This window comes from Trachymyrmex cornetzi, unplaced genomic scaffold, assembly GCF_001594075.2.
Source record: "Trachymyrmex cornetzi isolate Tcor2-1 unplaced genomic scaffold, Tcor1.1 scaffold248, whole genome shotgun sequence".
In the NCBI taxonomy this organism is placed as follows: domain Eukaryota; kingdom Metazoa; phylum Arthropoda; class Insecta; order Hymenoptera; family Formicidae; genus Trachymyrmex; species Trachymyrmex cornetzi.
The window spans coordinates 112745-137176 of record NW_017297144.1 but is presented as its reverse complement, the minus strand read 5'-3'; the positions used below and the strand labels follow the sequence as shown (position 1 = coordinate 137176).

At 32.3% G+C, this 24432-nt stretch overlaps 5 protein-coding genes across 5 annotated transcripts in view; 4 read left to right on the top strand and 1 right to left on the bottom strand.

Annotated features, from left to right (window-relative positions):
- Positions 1-4875: 4875 nt before the first annotated feature.
- Positions 4876-9608, top strand: LOC108761313 (dynein-1-beta heavy chain, flagellar inner arm I1 complex). The gene is made up of 10 exons (XM_018507771.1): positions 4876-4969; positions 5092-5168; positions 5435-5777; positions 6046-6384; positions 7289-7571; positions 7719-7884; positions 8142-8281; positions 8446-8914; positions 9096-9283; positions 9527-9608. Exons 1-10 carry the CDS (start codon positions 4876-4878, stop codon positions 9606-9608), a joined length of 2181 nt encoding a protein of 726 aa, XP_018363273.1.
- A 1214-nt stretch (positions 9609-10822) lies between these two features.
- On the top strand, positions 10823-14832 carry Rbbp5 (retinoblastoma binding protein 5). Its single transcript, XM_018507947.1, has 7 exons — positions 10823-10995; positions 11725-11750; positions 11842-12014; positions 12872-13100; positions 13323-13778; positions 13897-14305; positions 14647-14832. The coding sequence occupies exons 1-7, from the start codon at positions 10977-10979 to the stop codon at positions 14730-14732; spliced, it is 1398 nt and encodes a 465-aa protein (XP_018363449.1). The 5' UTR covers positions 10823-10976; the 3' UTR covers positions 14733-14832.
- Positions 14833-17067: 2235 nt separating this feature from the next.
- Positions 17068-19648, top strand: wbl (endoplasmic reticulum protein 29-like protein wbl). The gene is made up of 4 exons (XM_018507951.1): positions 17068-17207; positions 17389-17581; positions 18810-19208; positions 19398-19648. Exons 2-4 carry the CDS (start codon positions 17474-17476, stop codon positions 19635-19637), a joined length of 747 nt encoding a protein of 248 aa, XP_018363453.1. The 5' UTR covers positions 17068-17207; positions 17389-17473; the 3' UTR covers positions 19638-19648.
- A 1362-nt stretch (positions 19649-21010) lies between these two features.
- On the bottom strand, positions 21011-23522 carry LOC108761424 (ran-specific GTPase-activating protein). The gene is made up of 4 exons (XM_018507950.1): positions 23239-23522; positions 22717-22865; positions 21469-21755; positions 21011-21353 (listed from the first exon to the last, which is right to left on the bottom strand). The coding sequence occupies exons 1-4, from the start codon at positions 23251-23253 to the stop codon at positions 21031-21033; spliced, it is 774 nt and encodes a 257-aa protein (XP_018363452.1). The 5' UTR covers positions 23254-23522; the 3' UTR covers positions 21011-21030.
- A 638-nt stretch (positions 23523-24160) lies between these two features.
- The window catches only part of LOC108761422 (serine/threonine-protein phosphatase alpha-2 isoform), a 2792-nt gene continuing 2520 nt past the window's right edge, over positions 24161-24432 (top strand). Inside the window, exon 1 of the mRNA XM_018507949.1 lies at positions 24161-24412. Within this exon, the coding sequence (XP_018363451.1) occupies positions 24358-24412 (55 nt within the window). The 5' untranslated portion in view covers positions 24161-24357. The remainder of the gene's footprint in view (positions 24413-24432) is intronic.

The following is a 24432-nucleotide window of genomic DNA, read 5'->3' as shown; positions in this document are numbered from 1 at the left end:
GTGTGTAGTATGTAATATTTTTGTTTCGAAATCCTTGTATTTTATTTCAAATAAAATACAATCGAATATAATTCTAATATGATATAAATTTGTTAAAAGCGTCACAAGTATAAAAAAATTTTTTCAAATTTATTTCCCAGTTTAAAACAATAGAAAATTTGTTACGAATTTCAACGCTCCATCTTGGGAATCAAAGTTGAAAATCTTATATTACCGACAGAGGGTTAAAATCTTTTTTTATTTATTGAACCTAGATTATATTATATTAGAACACTTTGCACTTTACACTTATTATATCACGAAAAAGGTAAAAATTAAAAATTGTTTGTTACTTGGTCCAAAAATCATTTTTGTTTAATATCCCATCGATTATATTTCCTAATCTTTATTCATGCGATAATTCGCCTAATCTAGTAGCTTCAAAGAAAAAGTTCAACAACTGATTTAAACATAAAAAGCTCGATTAAATCAAGTGAGACTTTTCTCAAAATTTTTTTATCTTTATGCCAATTCGAGCTGATAATTGTGATCGCATAGGCGGAGAAAAATTTTACTTACCGTCTTAACGAAAAAGTCACGCTGCTTGTTTGTAATGTATGATATTGTTGGATTATCGCTTGATACTGTTTCTTAACTTCTACTTGTATTACTGTTGACTCTTTATCAAAATCACTGTCGAAATTCGATGGCGGCGATGGCAACGATAGCCATAACGATGACTACGATGGCGAGAAAGTGCGACGATAGTGGCCGCCGCTAGTCGCTACGATACGCCTGTCTCGTGAATGCGCAATGCAGACCAGAAACGCCGCGCCACGACGTGTAAAGGAAGTTGGAAAACCACCCTCCTTTTACCCTCTCATAAATGCTTCGCGTATTAAGTTCGCTTTCGTTTATTAAGAACGCTTGATTGCCTTCTAATATAATCCAAGTTCTGAGCAAATGGAATTTTCATAATTTTACTACGCACAAGGATATAATAGATATTCACTTCTCTTATTTTAGGCATTTAGGTTTCTAACTTCAACAGTAGAATAAGAATACTATTAAAAATTATTTTAAATATTTGCAAATAATAAAAAAAAATTTTTTAAGTAAATATTGCTGTATCTAGACTTCATTATTTATATTTCTTTGCAATTGCTCCATTTTTGTTAATATATCTCAACAACTATAGTTACAGATATTTTTTTTATTTTTTTCCATTATCCGCAAAGGTTTAAATTCTTTTTTTTAACTATTTTCTTACGACAAATACTCGTGTATGATCATTAAGCAATAATAGTAATTATATATATGTATAATCATAATTTTTTAAATAGTAGTGTTTTATTTTTATATACTATTTTGTTGTATATAAAATTGTAATAATTATATATAAACCAAATTATTAAAGAATATTCTTATATATTCTATTAACATCACGATCAACGTAAAACTTTATATATATAATAATATATAATTGTGTAATAATATAATACATATGTATGTAATATACAGTGTATTCCAAATTTAAATGTTCAATTTTCGTGAGCATGCAGAGAATCGAGAAATTAAGAAAAAAAGTTTTTTAGAGATATGCTCGTTTTTGCTTCGTTTTGGAATGTTATCGTTTTCAAAATGCAATATTATATAATTGTTTCGTGTACGACTTCAGCGATAATACTTCAGAGGCAATGCGAGAGTATGCGCGCCGATTTCCAACCAAAAGAGTGTCGGATCGGCGAGTCATTTATAGGTGACCAAATCGGTATTTGGATGCAACACGAGTTATCCGAACAAGATGTAATGTGTGCATTGCTGTAAAACGCTAACATTTTGAACAATATCTGCATTAAGCAAGTGATAACGTGAATAAATAAGTGTGAATGAATAAGCAATAAATAAGTACAAAAATGAAAACTACGTTTTGTCCTTTTTGCTATTTTCTTCGAAACAGAGCAAGAACGAGCATGTCTATACAGGACCTTTTTCTTAGTTTCTTATAGCGTTTTTCATTGGCAAAACAAGTGCGCACTCAGTGCACATTAAAGCTATTGTACACTATTCTAAATCTAAATATAAAAATGAGATATCTCAATAATTGATAAAATGCCCAAAATTTATTTTATCAAATAGCACAATAAAATGTATCGAATATTTCATGGTTTAATTCTTTTATATATTTTTATTAAATGTATATCTTCACGTCGATTTTTGTACAACGGCTTTAAAGTGCACTGAGTGCGCACTAGTTCTGCCAATGATAAACGCTATTAGTTAATCGCCTAGGCTACTACACGCTCCCGAAGTTTGGCCATTTAAATTCGGGATATGTACCTACACATACAAGGTAAAAATTTTCAAACGTAATGAGACAAATTTCTTGAAAGATATAGAAGATATAGGGAAAAATGTTTCAGACAAAAGTTACATTGGCTGCGTTCAGCAGCTCAGCAGTTTTGCAACCGTTTTATGATTCGTCGCGCTAATTGGTTTATACTTTTAGTTTTAAAGGAATAGTCCAATCTAAGCGAAGACTCATAAAACGATTGCAAAACTGTTGAGTCTTCTGAACGGAGCCATTATGCAAGAAAAGATTCAGTACCAACTTCACGACGCGATATTCATAGTCGACTCTTACATTTATTAAGACTATCTTAAGTACAATCTTAAGATGTCGTAAGTCAGTCCGACTGTATTAACATCTTAAGACATTATATTTAAGACAGTTTTAAGATAAGAACGGACTATGAATACCGCCCCATGTTTGCGTTTCGCAATTTGTAGTCCTTGAATCTCATGAACATCCATAGACAGAGAGGGCTGAGATTTAAGCGGGGAGCACAGACTCTTGCATAACGCATAACACGTAATGCATAAGAATATGTACCAATCGAAGTTCTCCGTTTCTTTCCCTTCCATGTAATAGAGAACTCTGGTTGGTTCAATTTCTTATGCCTCATGTGTTATGCGTTATGCAAGAGTCTGTGCTCTCCGCTTTAGAGCCCAGACACAAGCTTTTGCATAAAGCATAATGCATGGTGCATAAACGAATCAACTAATCAGAATCTTTCCTTTCCTCCCATTCCATGGAAAAGAAGAATTTTGATTGGTTGATTCTCTTAAATGCACTATGCGTTATGCGTTATGCAAAAGCTTGTGTCTGGGCTCTTAGGATATATCCTCACAAACTTGTATAGTCGCATAAAGAAAATTATCCAATCACATTTTACGTGCGTCTCTATAGGAGAAATGTGATTGGGTAATTTTCTTTATACATATGTTTATGCGACTATGGAAGTTTGTGTGGATATACCCATAAGCGGGGAGCACAGACTCTTGCATAACGCATAACACACGAGGCATAAGAAATTGAACCAACCAGAGTTCTCTAATTACATGGAAGGGAAAGAAACGGAGAACTTCGATTGGTACATATTCTTATGCATTACGTGTTATGCGTTATGCAAGAGTCTGTGCTCCCCGCTTTATAGGGTGCGCTTACCGCGGTACAAAGGACTCAAAGGAGGTGTAATAAAGGAGAAAAGAAGCAAGCGGCACAGTTTGCGCGATTCCTATATATATAGTTACCTAGTTAGATTCAGTACCGCGTACCGCGTTATATATGTAATCGCATCCTGAGAGATAGAAGATGTATATTTTTATCCTGTTCAATAACTTTTCTTCTTTCTGCGCATATACCAAAAGAGGATAGAAGAGGATAGAAATACATCTTCAGTCTCTCATAGGCCGGTATTCATAGTCGGTTCTTATTTTAAGACCGTCTTAAGTAATGTCTTAAGTCGCTAATGCGGCCTTCTGATTGGTTCATGACATCTTAAGACTGTACTTAAGACGGTCTTAAATATAAGATCCGACTATGAATCCCGGCCATAGCGTTTTCGGCCCGGTCAGGTTTGCACCAACCTGGGTTGGATTAATGGCGTTTTGTGCTCTACTCCTATTGGTAGAGCGGGTGACGTCAATCAATAGGAAAGATTAATCCAACCCAGGTTGGTGCAAACCCGATCGGGCCGAAAACGCTATCAGTCTTGCTCACAGCTCGACGTCCGTATTCCCTTTCCAGTACAATAAGTTCTATGGTCCAACTGCACACACTATGTTATTCCTTCCACTATGGTGTCGTGTCGGCGCCCGGCATCAGGGCTTTCTTTCTTTCCTGCAGAACACCGCGATGTTCATCACATGCGACACGCTATCCAATGAGCGTATAGTTTTAGAATGAGAACATCGATAAAGCTGTACGCTCATTGGATATCGCGTCTCGTATGCGGCGAACGTCGCGCTGGGCGCCAGCCAATGTCAATTTGACATGATAAACATGACAAATTCGGTCAACATGACGTCAAATTTACATTATTTTGATTTTCTGTTCTTCTTGGGGATGGTCGTAACTTGACCGATGATGTAACTTGTTATAGGCCTTCTACAATAAGCCGCAAGTCAGAAGTTTTACGCGATCTTAAGTCATAATCGGTGAAGTTGGCCAATAGCCAACTTGAACGACTTGATTAAAACTGGTTGAGACCTCTGACGTTCTGACTTGCGGCTTATTGTAGAAGGCCTATTAACAATTCTGATTGGTCGCTCGACTGTCACGTGATTACATCCTGCGCGTAGGCATACCCTTGTCTTTATATTGTATTCGCAATCGTTTCATATTATTCGTTTTATCGATACAACGTCACTTGGCGACTTGGTCACCAAGTCACGAATTACCGTGCAAGTCATTGTCAAACATTTTCGCTAATCATATTTAGCAATTAATAACTAAAGTTCATTATTGTATAAACTATATTCGCGCGCGCGCGCGAATTGTTTTTAATAAACAAAAAAGTCGTTTTTATTAAATAAAAATCAATATTGTAAAAGATGGAGAAAACGAAGAAAGTAGACAAATTACCGTTGGATCCTCAACGAGAATTTTTGGACATGGATACAGACGACGAAGATTTTGGTCGACAAGGTCTTTTTATCATAACTTGTTTTTTCCAACATTTCTGATAATAGGTTTATTAATAAATTAATTAATTGTTAATTAACGCGTATATACATACAAAAGTATGCGTGCCTTTTAAATTGTTTCAGAAAGTCCCGAAACTGAAGAGGAGCAATCTTCTGAACCAATCAAACCAGTCTTTGATGAACAAGATTTAGATAAATTGGTTATTCTTTCAAGTTTATAGATACATTCTCACATACGTATCTATATGTATATCATTGTTTTATTTTTCATAAATCTCCCATTTTATTCTTTTATAATTGCACAAAAATATACTACTATCTTTACATTATATCTGACGTCAAATATATATTAACTAACTAGAAAGAATATGATTAGCATTTTTAGAATATATTTATCAGTTAAATCTTTCCAACAAACGTTTCTATATATATAAACGATATACGTTTACACGTTACATTATTTCAGGTACAATATGTAAAAGATTTCACAATTCTTCCTTACATCAAGGACTCCGATTGGAAAGAGGATTGTTATACAATAATTCGCGAATATTTCGAATATCCAGCTTACACGTTATTATGTATATATTTTCAAGTTGATACACTGAAGGCACAATTAACCATTTTGGATGATAATCAAAGCGATTTCATTTATTTCTTACGAATACCTTGGCATGTGTTTACAGTCGATAATTTTCATGCCACAGTTGTCTTCGGCAGCATCAATCGTAACGCAATGATGTGCGTGTTGAAAGTAATGGAAAACATGTATGTCTCGGTCGCACGTAACAGTAGCGAGTGGCCAGAGAGTATCTTTTTTTAATATTTAATAATGATAACTGCGTTTGATGATAATTTTATCGAGACACTTTTGGAATCTAAATATTAAAATTCTAAAAATAACAAATAATTGATACTTTTAATCATAAATTCAAATTGCATCATTTTTCAAATCATATTTTTGAAATAATTGTTCTTTAGTTTAGTTTAGTTTGTTTTTCAATGTCAATCTCATAAACATTTCCTTATTTCAATGTCAATCTCACAAACATTTCCTTATCTTTTTAACGAAAACAGTTATCAGAAACAATCTGTTTTTCAATCTACACAATTTTCTAATGTGCTTAACTGAATGGGTTTACAAACCGATGGGTTTAACCAAATTATACATACCGGGAGAAAATCTGTCTGATATCGTGACACTACATAAAGATAAAAAGTCAAATTCATCCAACAATGAGACAAATGGTCTACATGTTTCTAAGGAATTGCAGGAGTCGGAAAAGGCATTGATTGATAGATTTGAAGGAATTGTACGTTATTGGATCAAACAGATACGGCAAGTATTGACAAGTACATCCACAAACAATAGTGGACGAACTGTATTCGACGAGTTGCAATATTGGACAACGAAATGTTAGTTTCGAATGCTATTATATTTCATATTACCAGGGTTGGGTAAGTTAACTTTTTTTTTAACGAAGTTAAGTTAAAGTTAACAACCTTGAAAATTTAACTTAGTTAAGATATAAGTTAATTTATAATGAAATTAATTGAATTAAAAGTTAAATTAATAAAAAAAATTAATTAAAAAATTAAAAGCTAAATTCGTTTTTTTTTTATTCTTTTAATTCATGATTTCAGGGTTTGAGTCTTACAAATAACGGAAATGATCAATATATACTTCATTTAGAAAATACTCTATATTTTATTTACATATTTCGTTTATATACATATACTGTTTAGTATATAAGATTCGACTATGAATACTGGCCTGTGGTATAACTAAAGCTTCAGACACAATACGAGGGAGTGGCGATAATAATAAAGAATAATAGACTTCAACCTATCAGAAACTAGATATATCGAAATACACGGTTTTTGACAGATTGAAATCTGGGGAATATGTCTGGGGAATTTAAAATGAGGTGAAAATTACAAAAGTGAGCAAATTCTCTCTCACTAGAATATTTATAATTTAATTAGTCAACACCTAGTAAATTTGCTCACTTTTGCAATTTTCACCATATTTTAAGTTATCGCTATAGCCGCATATTATATATCTGAGATTTAACTTCAAAGAATTAAAAAAAAATTAATAGAGTTACGGATAAAATGTAACTAAATAAAGTTAAAAAGTTAAGAGTCTAAAATGTAACTAAGTTAAGTTAAAATGAAATAACTTTTTAACTTTTTAACTTAACTTTTATCTTTTCCACTTAGCACTACCCAACCCTGCATATTACGAATCGTAAGCGATTAGCCGTTCGTGTTTATTACAATTTTTGTCTCAAAAGAACATAAAATGTTTTATTTTCAGATTTTAATTTATGTTGTTTGCACGATCAATTATCGAATATGGAAATTCAATCGATGTTGCATCTGTTAGAGAACGTTTGTTCGCCGAGCGTAGATTCCTTTCAACTTTTAACGTTACAGCTTTGCGAAAGCTTAAAACAAGCTGCATCCAATATAATGTATCTGAATATTCTATCAGAGGCTTGTAAGAACCTGAAATGTCCAAGCGAGATTGAAAAACCCATAATGAAAATATTGTTACTGATACTGTTTATCTGGACAGAATCCCCGTTTTATAATATGTCGTATGCGATCTTTTATATTTATTTAATATAACATAAAAATATTTGACTATTTGCAATCCTAATAACATTTTGATTTCTGACTTATTTTAAAATTATTCACATATTTAAGAAGTTGGATAACGAAACAGATTTACTTGTTTATTTTAGGAATAACATAGAAGTACTTTGTGAAGCTATAAGCATACAAATAGTACATCAATGTAAAAATTATGTCAATTTGCAAGTAATATTAGAAGGCGATACAGAAAATGGAATAAATATACTTCGGAAGTGCATTTCTTGTTGTCAAATATATAAGACGATATATAACAAAGTATCTAAATTAAATACATGGCCAATTTTATCAAGCTTCCACCAAGCAAAATATTTCCTTAATAATCTTTATAAACAATTACAAAATAATTAATAAATTTTACCAACGTTAGCAAATATTAGTTGAAATAAAATAAATTGTATCCAAAAACTCACAAGTTTAATAAATAATTTTAAAAAATTGATAGATAAAATTGACCGTAATTTCTAGAATAGAATTCGAGCATTTGTTCTTTTTTGGCAAAAAATTAATTGCAGGTTACAAAAATAACTGCGCTTATTAAATCGAATAGTAATTGGGATGTAAACGAACAATTAATATTTAATTACACTGATACGTTTATGCAAAGATGTTATGATATCATTGAAATATGCAATACTTCAACAGTGTTTGAAAAGTAAGACGTAATATTTTGCATATGCATATTTGAATATGCATAACCAGGAAAAAATGTTTTATATATAATTATATGAAATTATATATAATTTTATATAAATATATTTAATTATATACAATTATATAAAATTATAAATAATTTTATATAAAATTTTTTTTTCCCCGGTTATGCATATTCAGAACAGTAAATATTGTACATCACTGTATGGCTTCATGCGCACTCATTCTCTCTCTCTCTCTCTCTCACGCACGCATGCACGCACGCACGATTATAATAGACATATGTCATATTCACAATTTTTGTAGGTGTACTAATGTGGGAATGATTGGCGGTCCAAATGGTATCAAATATGACGCTTGTTGTCGCCAAATAGAGAATTTATTTTCTGAAATTCTCGATGAAATAAAATTGATCCGCTACGAAATTTTAGACGTTACAAAATTTTCGTGGCTAGAGAACATGTTGAACTTTAGAAACTTTGTGATGGAATTAGAGAGCATGATCAAAAATTTGATCGACTGCATATTTGATGAGATTAAAAATATTGAAGAAGGTATCGAGGCAATTTATGCTTTACAACGCTTTAAACATAGAGAATCGTTGCGAGATTTATTATCGAGGAAATGGGTGCAGGTGAGAAAGAAACACAAGAAAAACGAACTTATGTAAAAAGATAAAAATAAAGATTCAAACTTATTTATATATATATATGTTATTATATGCTAGAATGTATATAAAAATGTAATAATAGATATTTAATGCAAGTTTGAGAATATAAAATTTTTCTTTAATTAATAAGAATGCATTTCGTCAGGTTTGGGAAATGTTTGATAAAGAAATTGAAAATTGTAATGATAATATGATTTCATGTGAATCGTATTATACTCCGTTTCAATGTTATTCAAAAGATGTAATTATGCTGTGCATTAAACAATATTTAGAACGATTATTTCATATCATGATTGATATGTCCGATTGGATAGGAGATTGTGCAGCTGAGACGTAAGCAAAGTTTCTCTACTAAGCTAATGTTCTTTTTATCTGCTCACATAATCAATATATTTTTATCTAATTTAAAATATATAGGAGAACACTTGCAGTTTTTGTTACGCTATTTTATTAGATAAAAAAATTTAGAATCATTTTCTTTGTATGATCTTTATATATTTTACTGTGTTATAAATTTTATTATATGCAATATACACATATATATGTATATATAATATTATAAAAAATTATTTTTAGATATATATTGGAGCAATACAAGCGAATGATGTGTCGAAAAAACAATAGAATATCATCGATAATAAAACATGATAGAGTGTAATTAGCATATTGTATAATTATATAAAATTATATGTAATTTTACATAATTTTATATATAATTTTATATAATTATATATAAAACATTTTCTCCCGGATAATTTTGAAGAAAATTATATAACGTATACATACTAGTAGGTACTTGTATAAGAAAAAATATATGAAAATAAAAACTCTCTAAGCTCGCAAGTATATAAACTCTTGAATAATTTTTCTCTGCAAAGATTTCTAATAATAAACTCAAATAGTAGAAAAATCTATGGTAAATATGCAGTATAATGCACTCATCTCCGATTTTCTTGTAATTTTGTAAAAATTAATGAATTTCCACGAGTAGAATAATATACATATATTCTGAGAAAGAAAATCGTTGCTTAAATCCTGGTTTTTAAATTAAATTTTCAAGTTTTTTTATGTCAGTAATTAGGAAAATGATAATAATTATATAAAATAAATGATAATTATAAATATTTATCATTTATTTATAATTTTAAAGAAATGTTAGATTTAAACTTCAATCCACAAAAAGAAATAAAAAGATATTTTTATTTAAAAATACCCGAGAAAAGATGTTTTATATATATTATAGAAAATTATATACATATAATTATACATAATTATATATAAAATATATCCATTTATGTATAGTTATATAAAATTATTATGTATAATTTTATATAATTATATATAAAATATTTTTTCCCCGGTATAGTTATCTTCTAAAGTTCATATTTAATATGTTACATACATAATAAATTTAAGAAACTTTTAGAAGTTAGGCTTAATGATACGAACATAAATAATAAAGAGCATATATACATAGCCACATGTAAGATGTATGTAGCCGCATGTAAGAGTTGTACATTTAAATTAATTATAATTAGGTAATAAGGTAGATGCTTTGTGACCAAATTTTGACCATCATCAGTATAATACGAATATTATAAAGGATGTTACAAAGTAACAAATTGTTTGAATGCTTGTATAAATTCGCTATTCCAGATATGAAGGTGACTTAATACTACACACACAATTAGCTTATTTGATTTTGAAAAGACCTTTTTGCGTAATGGAAATTCCTTACTATCCGAAATATTCCGGAATATTATCCAGAGTCATGAAAATTGCACAGGATCTATCCAAAGTTTTGTGGGCCTCCCCGCAATTCATGCATTTGTGTTCAACGGAACATGGAGCCCCTTAACCTCTTTTGAATAAGCGTATTCTTCGCCGCAGGACAGACATGAGACAATAGATAACTGTTGCTTTTCGCAGCTTTTATATGTTCTGTGGTACGAATATAAATAAATATCAGTGAATAACTGTGAATAAAGTGGATAAACTATAAGAAGCAAAAATTGATTTTGTCAAAATGAACTTGGAACTATTAGGTAAATAAACAATTATGAGATCTGTGTAATTAATAAATAATAAAATTAGTATGTAATTATTTAGAATACCCCTCTCACCTAAAATTTTAATAAAAATATACTCATTTGACGCGTGTTTTCATTCAAAACGAAAGAATCTGTCAGAAAAACGCGGCGATCGGCCTCGTGAATCGTATTACCAAGCATTAAAGTTCAAGACTTTAGAGGTTAAGATATCTGTCATCTCGACTCGATACAGCGCTAATATATACGTTCTGCTTTAATTACACAAATTCTCTGCTTTACAAATACAAATTTACTGTTTTAAAACACAAATTCACTGCTTTAAAAACACATTCTCTACATAAGAAATGGACAAATCAATTATTCTCCTCGCATTCGACTGTAATTTGGCAATTTCTTACGGCTTAAAATACTTATTGTAGATTCGGACTAAAGAATTTGTATAATTAAAGCAGAACGTAGTGCTATATCGAATCGGGATGACAGATATCTAAACCTCTAAAGTCTTTACAAACTTTAACGCTTGATAACTCAGTTCACGAAGCCGACTACCGCGTTTTTCTGCCAGATTCGTTTTGAGTGAAAACGCATCGAATGAGTATATTTTTATTAAGATTTTAGGTGGGAGGAGTATTCTAAATAATATTACCAATTACTTAGTATTTTTTAGTCTTAAATTAATTTACCTTATTTATATTTTAACAATTATATACCTATTTTTTACAGAGTCATTTGGTCAAAACTATCCAGAGGTATGTCTACAATATTAATTGTGATTTTATTATTATGATTTTATATGAAGTAATTAAATATGTAAAAATTTTTAATGATTATTCCTATTAGGAATTTGATGGTACATTAGACTGTATATCTCTCGCTGTAACTTGTACATTTAATAAAAGAGGAACATTACTTGCTGTCGGATGCAACGATGGAAGAATAGTTATTTGGGATTTTTTAACTCGTGGTATAGCTAAAATTATTAGTGCTCATGTACATCCGGTATGTTCATTGAGGTAAATGTTACATATAGCTTATAAGTCTATTAAGTCTAAGATAGGTTGTGTATAACTTTGTAATGTTTTGTGTGTGTGTGTGTGTGTGTGTGTGTGTGTGTATTTCATAGTTTAAATAAAAAGTGATTGATTTAAGTTGATTCTGCAGTAAAGTGCTGAAAATTTGGGTGCCTCACCAATGCCCACCCAAAATCACAAATATCTGCATAATTTAGATAAAATATTAAAACTATATGTATATCTTAATGAAATAGTACGAAACATGATAGTAAAGTAAGAGTTACATTTTCACTAAATGAAAATACAGTGCTGTTTATATTTACTTTTTGAGATTAAATTTATATGCACATGTTTATGTATATAAATAGCTCTCCAGAATGGCCTATTACTTTTTTATAATCATTACAATCGTAATTTTTTTAACTATTATAATCTCGGTTTTTTTTAAAGAAATCTATGGTAATGTTTGTGTGCAGTTAGTCAAAGAAATACATCCGACCCGTATGTGTAATTAGATTATATGTTAAAAGTTACATTTTTTCAACATTTTTGTCCTTTATTTCATTGATAACCTAGAATTTTGCACAAGTTTGATACTTCAATTTTATTATACTAAACAATTAAACATTTTTATAGTAACTTGACTTACTGAGAATCACCTTAAAAGACAATATAATAAAAGTGAATTGGAAAAAATACAATACTAAGGGGCCGATTCTGTGACTCTTAATGACAGTCATTAATGTCGTTGCGCAGATATTATGTAGAGTAAAAAAGCTGCGCAATGACATCAACGACTGTCGTTAAGAGTTATAGAATCGGCCCCTAAATCTCAAAACATTAATTGTATTTTTTAGTTGGTCTAGAAATGGTCATAAGTTATTAAGTGCATCGACCGACAATAATGTATGCATATGGGATGTTTTATCTGGAGAATGTGATCAGAAATATAGATTCCCTTCTCCAATATTAAAAATACAGTTTCATCCAAGAAATCTCAACAAGTTTTTAGTATGCCCAATGCGTCACGCTGCTGTTATGGTTGATGTCGAAGGAACGCATAGAGTTATACCACTTGATGAAGATGTATGTAATAAATGACGTATTTCGATATAATTTTGCTAATGCGCCAATATTTGTGTGTGTGTGTGTGTGTGTGTATATGTGTGTGTGTACTTATGTGCTTATATATATATATATAAATGTTTAGAGATTTATTTTTAAGTATTTCTATTAAATAATTTTCTCATTAATTGAATTTATGATAAGAGACTAAAGCTGGTAAAGATAAAGTTGCTCCAATTTCAGAGTGATTTAAACATAGTAGCGTCATTTGACCGACGTGGAGATTATGTGTATACAGGAAACGCTCGCGGTAGAGTTTTAGTTCTTGACGCTGAGACATTAAATGTAAAAGCCTCTTACAAAATAACGCAAGGCACTGCTAGTAACACAGCAGTAAAAAGTATAGAGTTTGCACGGCGAGGTTCCTGTTTTCTAGTTAATACCGCTGATAGAGTAATTCGTGTATATGATAGTACTGAAATATTAGCGTGTGGCAAAGATGGTGAACCTGAGCCAATACAAAAATTGCAAGATCTTGTAAATAAAACAATGTGGAAAAAATGTTGCTTTTCTGGTGATGGAGAATATGTGTGTGCCGGATCAGCAAGACAACATGCATTATACGTATGGGAAAAAAGCATAGGAAATTTAGTGAAAATTTTACATGGGACCAAAGGCGAACTTTTACTCGATGTTGTGGTAAGAAAATTGAATTTATAATTACCATCATATTCCTTTGACTAAAATTTAATATGATAATATTATAAGACTGCTCATGGTACGCAATGTCTTTTATTTCTCCCTCTAATCTCTATAGTGGCATCCAGTCAGGCCGATAATCGCATCCATATCGTCAGGTGTAGTTTCTATTTGGGCACAAAATCAGGTAGAGAATTGGTCTGCGTTCGCGCCGGATTTCAAAGAGTTGGATGAAAATGTTGAATACGAAGAAAGGGAAAGTGAATTCGATTTGAGCGACGAAGATAAGTCTGTCGTTCAAGGAGAAGAGGCTCAGGATGAAGAAATAGAGGTTGACGTTGCATCAATTGACAGAGTTGCTGCATTTTGCAGTTCTGACGAAGAAACTGAAGATATTGGTTCACTTCAATTTTTACCTATATCTCCAGATGTAGAAGATTCCGAAGATAATCAAGTAATGCCACACGAACCGCCAATGAAGAAACATCGTTCACACGATATAGATTTACAGGGAGCACCGACTGACGGTAAGCTCTCACATATATTAAAAACAAAAACATAGAGAACGGACTGCGCGACCCGCGGCGTGTGTTAAAATGATAGATAAAAATAAGAGAGAGGGCTGATTTTCTATCTCTTTCCATTTAACAGTGTAATGAGAAGGAGATTGGCCATCTTCCACGCGCACACGCACGCACGCACGCACGCACTATTGTCGCCACATTTGAGAATACTATTTACTTAATTAGATCGCGCAGTCCATTCTCTATGTCTTTGATTAAAAAGTTATGTTTGTAACATAATTTTAAAGCAGTTGATAGCTGAATTTTTATACCGGTAGTCTGATAATAATTAATAAAATTTACAGAAACTCATCCCTTGCTAAATAAAGGAAAAGATAAGCCTACCACAAAGAAGGGAAGACCAAGACTTGAATACAAAAAGGGAAAGTAACCTAATGTGAGAAAGATATCGATAATAATCAAGAAATTTACTTATTATTTATAATATGATAAAAGTGTGAAAAATTCTTGACCATTTTAACAAATTTTTATAAAAGTATAATGTATGATAAACGTTAAATTGGTTCGAACTGATTAAAATTAAAATAATGAATTTTTTTAATCAATCTTAAAAATATGACGATTCTATCATCATACATCATTCCGATGATTCCGTTATCTCAATAAATCGCATTCATCCGTTACCTCAATAAAAAAAAAACATTAATTCACTCGTCAACCCGATGCGCAACAGCGGAATTACGTTTGCAACGTCGCTACGATGATTCTATAATAAAAAGAATATAAAATCCTAATTAAAATAGAACAGAAAAAATCAATCAATATTAAAAAAAATATGAAGAAAAAGAGCATAAAACCACAGCACAGGTTGTTAAATGTGATATTTAATCTATTCAAATTTAAAAAATTAAACGTTTTGGCCAATATTTGGCCATTTTCAATAATTATAAATTAAATCAACGCCTAGGATACATAAATATAAAATTCGCAGTCATATATCTATTTTGTCAACTTTACAAACTATCATCATTATCATGTGTGCGCTTATATATGTTCCGTAGTAGATGAGGATTATTTAAATTGTTTCGAATTGTGCATCAAGAAAATTTCCAGATTCTATATAATATAAAAAACTGTGATAAAATTAATATCTTATGAATTGATTACTAAGAAATTAACTACATTACCTGTTTTTATCGCAATTCGTTAACATTTATAATTCATCGTAGGCAAACAAATTGGAATATCATCTTGAAAGCGTATAGATATTGTGTATCGTGTTCTGTTGTGTGTCGAATATATATATGCGCGGCGATTTCGCGAAATTTCTAGAGCATAACTTAAGAGAGAGCGAGAAAGATCACAACTTAAACAGAGGCAGATAAACATCGGGCAATCCTTCTGGGTTAAGCTTTGCTTATTTATGCTTTTCGTTCGACTTTTTATCTCCATGAGTTTTTATACGTATCAAGAATGATTTTTCCATCCTGTTTCATCAATTTTAAATCTAAAATACTTATGCCCCCATCATCACCATAATCAACCGTAAATTTCACCTCGTTTCAAGGTACAGAATCGATCCCCTAGTTCTTTGCTGCCTTCTTCTTCTTTTTCTCTATTTAATTGGCCCGGGCCCTCGACAACGAGGTGAGCTTGGCCAGTCTTACAAAGCACAGTTAAAGCCGGAATCGCTTTTCAAAAAATTAATGGGATGATGCAATACCCGAAGCAGGGCAGACGAGCGTCCGTCCTACTCGAGCGTTCATGCTAGACTTCCGGTTCAAAACTAGTTCTTTGCTGCCATGTAAACATTTTAAACTGACAAGTATAGGCTAGAGGCCTAGATATCAGAGATGCGACATTGCGTCGGTTGGGTTAGGTCGTCATCGCCATTTTAATTCAGTGGCTGTGTTCCAAAATTGACTGCCAGTACTGAAAATCTATAATACACGCAACGTAAACTGTAGCATTTTCAGTGCTGGCAGTCAATTTGGAACACAGCCAAGGTGCGTTCCGTAACGTGCATGATGCGCATGATGCATCTATTGTCCTTGTTTAACATTTGGTGAGCAACAAGGATAAACGACGCATTATGCGCATCATGCGAGAAACGGAACGCACCCCCAGTATAAGTACTTATAACCATAAGGTGCCTTTTCATGTTGACTCTCGACAGTCTCGACGCTCGTTTTCAGCTGTTTTCAGCGCCAAAATAAATCACAAGATCAAAATTGACGCTTGATATTCGCCAATTTCTATCACGTGTCTTATTTTGACGCTGAAAATGAGTGTCGAGCGTCTGCATGAAAAGGCACCTTTATAAGCTGATGACAGCTGATGCATTACATGAGGAAAATTAAATTGTTAGAAAAGGAAGAAAGTATAGGGGAAGATCCCGTTTGCCTACAGTTCTGATTGTACACACCACTCATATCAACTGGTGCCTAGTAATTTTTTACTGTTTTGCCAATGAGATTATTTTATTTTTAAATTGGCCAATCAGCGATACCTGTGTGCAATATGCGATGTGTGCAATCGGAGCCCTCCCGTCGTAGGACTCTAATCATACGCAGTAATGAATTAAAATGGCGTTCTGATCACGTGATTTAGACAGCCAATCAGACCGTACCTTTCAATGTCGCATCTCTGTTATCTAGGCTTTTAGTATAGGCAAGTGTAGGCAAGTGCAGGCAAGTGCGGGCAAGTGCGAGAACTGAAAGGGAAGGAGAATCTTCTAGTTACTTCCAGTTTAGAGAAAATTTAATATAGAGGAAAACTTTGTCCGGAATATCTTGAAGTAGACAAGATTGACCGCGTGTAATGAAGAAAAAAATATATGTATATGTAAGGACTTTAATAAGGCACTGTATATAAGTTTTGCCACTCTGATTTTCGGACAAGCTCGGTGAGCATTTGTTTTACAAATCAATTATGTACACTCGATAACTTGGATTCAGAACGAAGCCGGTTCGTTCAACTGACACGTTGCTGTACTTCACGTGTTGTGTTGTGTTACACACGCGCATTTTGCGATTGTAGCTGTATGTATATGAAGGAGATAGGATAATTGTTGTCTGATTTCACAGAACGCAAAAGAACGGAGTAGTGTTAATTGCTTCATTCGTGCATGCGGATGAAACTCGAATAATCACGCAAACGTTACGTCCTATCATGATTCGATCGAGTTTCGTATTAATTTTTGTCATCGCTACTTTGCACGTTACCGTTGGTGATGACTGCAAAGGATGTGTGCCCTTGGATTCGTATTCGTTCGATAAGGTACGAAAAGCTTTTTATTTTATCTAGAATTTCAATGTGAAATAGTATCCAACTAAAATTCTCAGAATTCTCAGTTTATAACAATGCGTATAACAAACAAAATATGTATTAATACTTCTGTGAAATTTCCTCTTTTATACAAGTGTGTGTGTTGTGTGCACGCGTGCATATATTTTATTTGTGTGTGTGAGATTTAGTTAGGAAAATTTGTTTATCTAAACTGGATAAAGAAAGGCTATTGAGCTGAGCTGGATGATAATGCTCGTTTAAAAAAGTAAAATATTAACATCGCAAACATTTCGATCCATAACACAAGACATCTTCATCTACAGTACAATGGTATAAATCATTTATGACTTGTGTAGGTCGAAACTTTCGCGATATTTATATTTTGTTTTCTAGTATTAAAACAAGCATTGTCATCCAACTTGGCTCATTTGCCTTTCTTTATCCAATTTTTATTTATATAATCTTTTGAGTCTTGTTAAATTTTTTTCTAATTTTATTTGTTCTCATTAGCACCTTGAACAAATTAATGATTAACGATAAAAATTAACGATAAAAATTGTTGAAAACTTTATTTTATATAATTGAATAACTTTGCAACATATATATAATTTGGCATCTTATATGTGTGTGTGCGTGCGTGCGTGCGTGCGTGTGCAGCATAAATAGATGTATTTGCTTTGTGAATTTGAGAAAAGTATAATGACTAAGAAGTAAGGGATAAGAAAATTCAACTAATTTTTATTATTTTCAGCTATCAATCACATTAGCAAATTTCTTCTTAATTACCATTATACTTTTTTCAGATTCGTAAGCATCTTCTTTACAACTAAGATATCAATTTTTTTTTATCAAATTCCAATAAATCGATTGAATATTGACATACACTTCCTGTAATGTAGAATTTTATATTTAAATGAAATTTGTTATTTTACATAATTATGTACAAAGTTATGATTGTGGATATATTACAATTCAAATATGTCAAATATATAAGATGTAATTACAATAAAGTCAATAAAGTCTTTTTACGAAAACTAAATTGGGTTTGATATTTCTTTTTATAATATTTTTATATTTTATGACTATATTGCACATGAAAATGAATTGAGAAACTGTCATTCTACATTCAACCTCGATATGAGATATATGAAGATATTTAGATATATGTTACGATGTATACAAGTTTTTAGTTAATTTATTTTTGTAATATTTCGTGCAGGTTATTCTCAGATTTAAGGCAGTGCTTGTTAAATTCGATGTCGCATTTCCTTATGGTGGTAAGCACGAGCAATATGCGACCGTAGCGGCTGATACCAAAGATTCACAGGATCTCCTGATAGCTACAGTGGGCGTAAAAGACTTTGGTAATAAGGATAATTCCGATCTAGCGCAACGCTACAACATTAAGAAGGATGACTTTCCGGTAGTTTTACTATTCGTACAGGGCAAATCTGAACCAATTAGATTCATTCCTGAGAGAGAATCTGATTTTACGGGCGAATACTTGAAGCGATTTATCAGATCTAGATCAAGAGTGTACTTAGGATTGCCAGGATGTGTGGAACGACTAGACAAGTTAGCTGAAGAATTCAAAACTGTGGGAGAGCAGGACAGGCAGGTAAAGATTAAAAAAAAAAAATTAACAAGACAATATTATATTTCATTGAATTGTGCCAAAACGGCTGTATCATAAGCATATTTATTTGAAAATATTTAAGCAAAGATTAAAATGTAATTCCATAGTTTTATCTTTACATTCTTGTATCATTAAACTCTCTCTATGAAATATGTTTATTCTTTTTCCTAGGAAATACTAAAGAAGGCAAGAATCTTTGAGGAGACTCTACCGGAAGAGCAACGAGAGGCAGCAAAAATTTATGTCAAGACTATGGAGAAGATTCTCGAACGGGGAGATATATTTGTACAAACGGAAGAAACGCGGGTACAGGGGCTTCTTTATAGAGGAAAGTTGTCTGATCAAAAGAAGCGTACAATGGAAGAGAGACGAAACATCTTGCAATCTTTTTCAGCGAGGGACGAGTTGTAGAGAGTTTAAATTATAATACAATAAATCACCTAAGTAATATCTAGCAATCAAATTTGAGTCCGAGTGTCGAGATTGTGCTGTTTTGAATTATTTTACACGCTCATTTATCAAAGTAGCAATAGGAATAGAAATCGCGCGCACACGTATGAGAGCGGTACGTTCTTTTTTCTATTAATAAATGCTACCGTACTTACTTTAATTATTTTGCATTCCTTAGTCTATTCCTCTGTGACGAGATGTTTCTCACGCTTTGTGTTCTATTGGTGCAAAATACAAAATGATTTGTTATTTCATACGATTATTATTTTTTACTTTCATTTTTTCATACAAAATACAAACGAATATAAAGTAAATTAGGTACAATAAATATTTAAAAAACATGATTCTCGTTACTTAAGAGAATATCGGTTGTTGCATCAAATTGATTATTCAATACATTTACTGCTCATGTATCCGAAATAGAGTCTCATCGGGAGCGCTGAGCCGGTCTTCGTCCCTCCCGACTTCACATAATTGAGCCATTAACAATGACCACCGACCATCAAATAAAAATGGAAATTGTCTAATTTCTTTCATCTCTTTTGATTAATAGTTATTTTTTTTACACATATAATAATTGAGAAATTTATGGAAATTCTCAAATCGTACACGAATCCAATAGACAGGGAACGTGTGTTAAATAAATTTCGTATCTATTATATAAAACGCAATGTGTGTGTAGAGAAAAAATTAAAAATACTCTCTAAGGAAATGAAAGGTTGATAGGTTGTGGATTAAAGTTTTATATATATGTATATATAAAACTTTAATATATATATATATCATAAACAAAGTAGACGAATTGATCAATTTTATATCGATTATCGTATATGTATACTCTTTCAACATACTATTCACTCTTCTTAAGGAAAACATACTGTGCAATCATTAATTATAAAGAAACATGTGATATAATGCATAAATTATCTTTGTAAAATAATGAACAAATAAAAAGCAAGAAGCTGTCTATTTGTAAAACTGTCGTTGTATTTATTCGTTTCTCGCCAAAGAGAGAATCAACATTCCCTCATACACATTTTTTTCAGTACAAATGCAATTTCACATGAATTTAACATAAAATGAGTGTGCGTGCGCGTGCGTGTACGCGCAAAGTTAAAAAAATCACAGATATGTTTATACAAATACAGTTTTATCGCTGTAAAATTTAATAAGCTTTTTTATAATATTATTGCTAAAAATGCACCTATGTTTAATCTTCAAACAATGGCATATAATACGTCTGCCGTAACGTCTGTCATAATGTCAGAGAATGCGTCTTTTGATAAACTATATCTATACATATATATACATATATGTATATATGTATATATATATTTCGTATCACCGAATACAATTATTGCTTCTCACCTTCGTTTTTCACTTTTAACTTTGCGATCTCGTTGATTATTTCTTCTTCATTCATTATTACTTGTTTCTCTTCCGTCGTTTCATTCTCGATATCCTTTTGCTGAGAAATCGCTTCACAGTCTTCAGTCCGCTTCAACGATTTCATTTGGTCTTCGTTATCAGTACTCTCGCTATAACTTACATCACTGCTGGATTCGCTGTCACTTTCAATACGCTTTTGTTCCGAATTGCTTTTGCCAGCATAAATCTCACATTCAGATCCTACAATCTTCTTAGCTTTTTCAAATGCTTCCTTCCACATTGACGCATCTATCACAAACGAGTAAATATTCTACGTTATTATTATGATACTATTAGCGATAATACAGTTTGCGATAGTTATACTTTATACATAAAAACTATAATATAGCACTTGAGAACTCACTTTCAGCATTTGCAAAACGTATCGCAAGTAATTCTGGCTTGAGTTGTTCATCAGCGTAATCGGCAAGTACGCTCCAGACCCATGCTCTGTCACTGCCGCAATTTGGTTTCAATTCCATCCATGGAGTGATGAAATGATTCGCACAGATCTTGAGAGTTTTGTCTCTGCGCATCACTACTCTAACTGTATTTTTCGTTTTGTGTCTTAGTAGTTTGACCTCTCCTGTGCCACGTTCCTTCCATTCCGCAGGATTGCTCGACGTATCATAACGATATAACTTTGCCCGTCTAGAAAACATAAAAACATACATAAAACATATGTGTATTTTGTGTACATTGTTAATTGTTTCCTTTAAAATGAAAATCCTTATTAACACTTAGTTTTTGGTATCTTTACTATACGCAATGGATCTTTCGTATTCTGGATTAATTTTCTCTCATCACTTTTATAAGCATATAAAAATTATTAAGTGATTTTTATGTATATTTTGATATCTTTAGAAAGTACTTGTAAAGTTGTATATTTATAACAAATTGTATATAAATTGTTATAACTAAATAGTTGACAAAATGAGAAAAAATGTAAAACTCTAAAACAAAAGTGTTGAAAGGAAAAATATATTTCAATATTTTAAAATTGACACTCGAAATGATAAAAGAAAAAATAATTCAAGTATCGGCTGTTGAAAAAATTTAGTTATTTAGTAACCTGAAAATGTTTTTTTTAATATGCATGAATAACTATAAATTGAAAATATATTGCATTCACATTTTAAACAATGTATTTAATTATTGTTATTGTGTTAGAAAAAGCTTGTAATTTATTAGGAAAATATTCTTAATAACATTACAGATAACATAAAGTGCTAAAAACCATCGTGTTTATGAAGGGTTAATATGTCGTTCTAGGGTAAAATTCTTTTTTTAATAATTCGCGAAATATTCTTGCAAAGAAAAAAATAAAATTTTTTAGTTACAAAAATTGTACTCTATACACAGAATGGATCATTCGTGACCTAGAGATGAACTTTGGAGTTGTTCTAGTCAAAGGATATGCATGAATTGTGACTGGCCTTGAGGCAAGGCACAAAATTTGGCTCTAGACACCTTTCTTTTAGAAATACTTTTTTTTGGGAATGGAAGAGAGCCCCTGGTATTTGACCAGGTGCTCTTAGTATTTCAAAGAAAAGAAACGTACAGAACACGAATGAGTCATAGGTGTGTATTAAGGAGTTAACTTTTAACTTACAACTTCAACATTTCTGTCTCGTCCTCTTCATTGTTGGATACTTCTATCAAGGGTAATGAAATTATAGGTTCAAAATGAACGTCGTTTTCAATATTCTCTTCATCATTATCTTGAGGCTCACCATTTACCTCAATACGATCACCATTTAGCTTAAAAAAGAAAAGAAATCACTTTTTCTACTTTTACAGTAAATATTCCAATTGTGGAGTATAAGCTCGCAGTTAAAAAATATAAAATTTTTATCGAGGACTAAAAAAAATATGAAGACAGATGAATTAATTTCCATTCGTCTCCAAACATACACGAGAGAAAACACTGTAAAAAAATTTGAAAACAATATTATCGAAGCAAATACAACTTCTATTTAAAACGCACTCGTTTCGAAATAATACGTAACATAACCTATTGTTGATCGCGACGCGATCTTAATCGACCCGTACTTAATCGACCGATCTAAATTTTACTTTAAACGAAAAACGTGAAGAGGGAAAAAAATCTTGTCAAAAAAAAATATGTACGTACCACGTTCTCCGGCATTTTTAGTCGATACTGGCTAGAAAGCTATAAAGTGCTAAAGAAATTTATACGCTCGCCGACAATCGCTACAATCGCGTACGTATTTGTATGTATGATGATGTATGATATATCGTGGTAATCGTCGCCGTATTGTTCCGTATTTCCGTCCGCATTCATTCGTATTGGTCCGTACCGTCCGGTCGGTGGTCCGTTTGTCTTCGGCAGCATTCAGTTCAGCAGCTGTCACAATCGATTCGACAATCGATTTCCTTCAATCCAAAGTTATATCGAAACATCGAATACTTTTCGACTTTTTGACTTTACCTCATAGCGTATTTCACTGACATAAAATGTACGTTTAATAAAAATATAGAAATAAATTAAACCACAAAGTCCTTAATACATTTTATTGTAATATTTGATAAAATATACATTGGGTACTTTATTAACTGAGATCTCTCACTTTTACAGTCAGATTAGGTTAATGTACAACAGCTTTAATGTGCACTGAGTGCGGACCGGTTCTGCCAGTGAAATACGCTATCAATTTTAAGATTTGTTTTCATTAACCTGTAAAGGCCCGTTTACAATACACGGAGTAAGAGTAAGAAATTGACCAATCACAGTCGATTATTCTTCTCACATTCGATTGTGATTGGTCAATTTCTTACTCTCACTTCTTACTCCGTGTATTGTAGACGGGCCTTTACGCCCGCCAACTGCGCTGAACTGCACCAAGCGCAGCTTGAGGCACTTTGAGAATCGAAAGGTGTGGTGGCGCGCATGTTGCGAGGGTTGCGGCTTGCGAGTGTGTTCGAATTCGAGGAAGCGAGTCTCAAGCGAGCGAGTATATACTTACATGGGTCATGGGTGGTGGGCCGGGTGAGCGGGAGGAGTGAAGTGGAGTGGAGAGAGTGGCGAAAGGGAGTGGAGTGCGCGCGCGCGGCGCGATTCCGGACGGCCATTGCAGGCCATTGCGAACAACTTTGGTTGTAGGAAGCTTCGAGCTGCCAGCGCGATTCCGTGTCGTACGGCACACGAGTGAGAAATTTCGGTGAACCGACGTTTATCTCTGTACTAAGGTGCCCCGTGTTAAGTTTGGAACGCGCACGACACTCCGGCCCGATGGCTGAGACCGACAAATTGAACATCGACAACATCATAGCTCGTCTCTTGGAAGGTAAAGCTGGTCGATCGCTT

Coding starts and splice junctions, on each gene's coding strand:
- wbl (XM_018507951.1), top strand. CDS start 17,474: ATGATTCGATCGAGTTTCGTATTAATTTTTGTCATCGCTACTTTGCAC. Junction 17,582..18,809: donor ATTCGTATTCGTTCGATAAG/GTACGAAAAGCT, acceptor TATTTCGTGCAG/GTTATTCTCAGATTTAAGGC. Junction 19,209..19,397: donor TGGGAGAGCAGGACAGGCAG/GTAAAGATTAAA, acceptor TCTTTTTCCTAG/GAAATACTAAAGAAGGCAAG.
- Rbbp5 (XM_018507947.1), top strand. Junction 11,751..11,841: donor TTGGTCAAAACTATCCAGAG/GTATGTCTACAA, acceptor TATTCCTATTAG/GAATTTGATGGTACATTAGA. Junction 13,779..13,896: donor AACTTTTACTCGATGTTGTG/GTAAGAAAATTG, acceptor TAATCTCTATAG/TGGCATCCAGTCAGGCCGAT.
- LOC108761313 (XM_018507771.1), top strand. CDS start 4,876: ATGGAGAAAACGAAGAAAGTAGACAAATTACCGTTGGATCCTCAACGA. Junction 6,385..7,288: donor GCAATATTGGACAACGAAAT/GTTAGTTTCGAA, acceptor TTTTATTTTCAG/ATTTTAATTTATGTTGTTTG. Junction 8,915..9,095: donor TATCGAGGAAATGGGTGCAG/GTGAGAAAGAAA, acceptor GCATTTCGTCAG/GTTTGGGAAATGTTTGATAA.
- LOC108761424 (XM_018507950.1), bottom strand. Junction 21,756..22,716: donor GAGACAGAAATGTTGAAGTT/GTAAGTTAAAAG, acceptor TATGTTTTCTAG/ACGGGCAAAGTTATATCGTT. Junction 21,354..21,468: donor ACGTTTTGCAAATGCTGAAA/GTGAGTTCTCAA, acceptor CGTTTGTGATAG/ATGCGTCAATGTGGAAGGAA.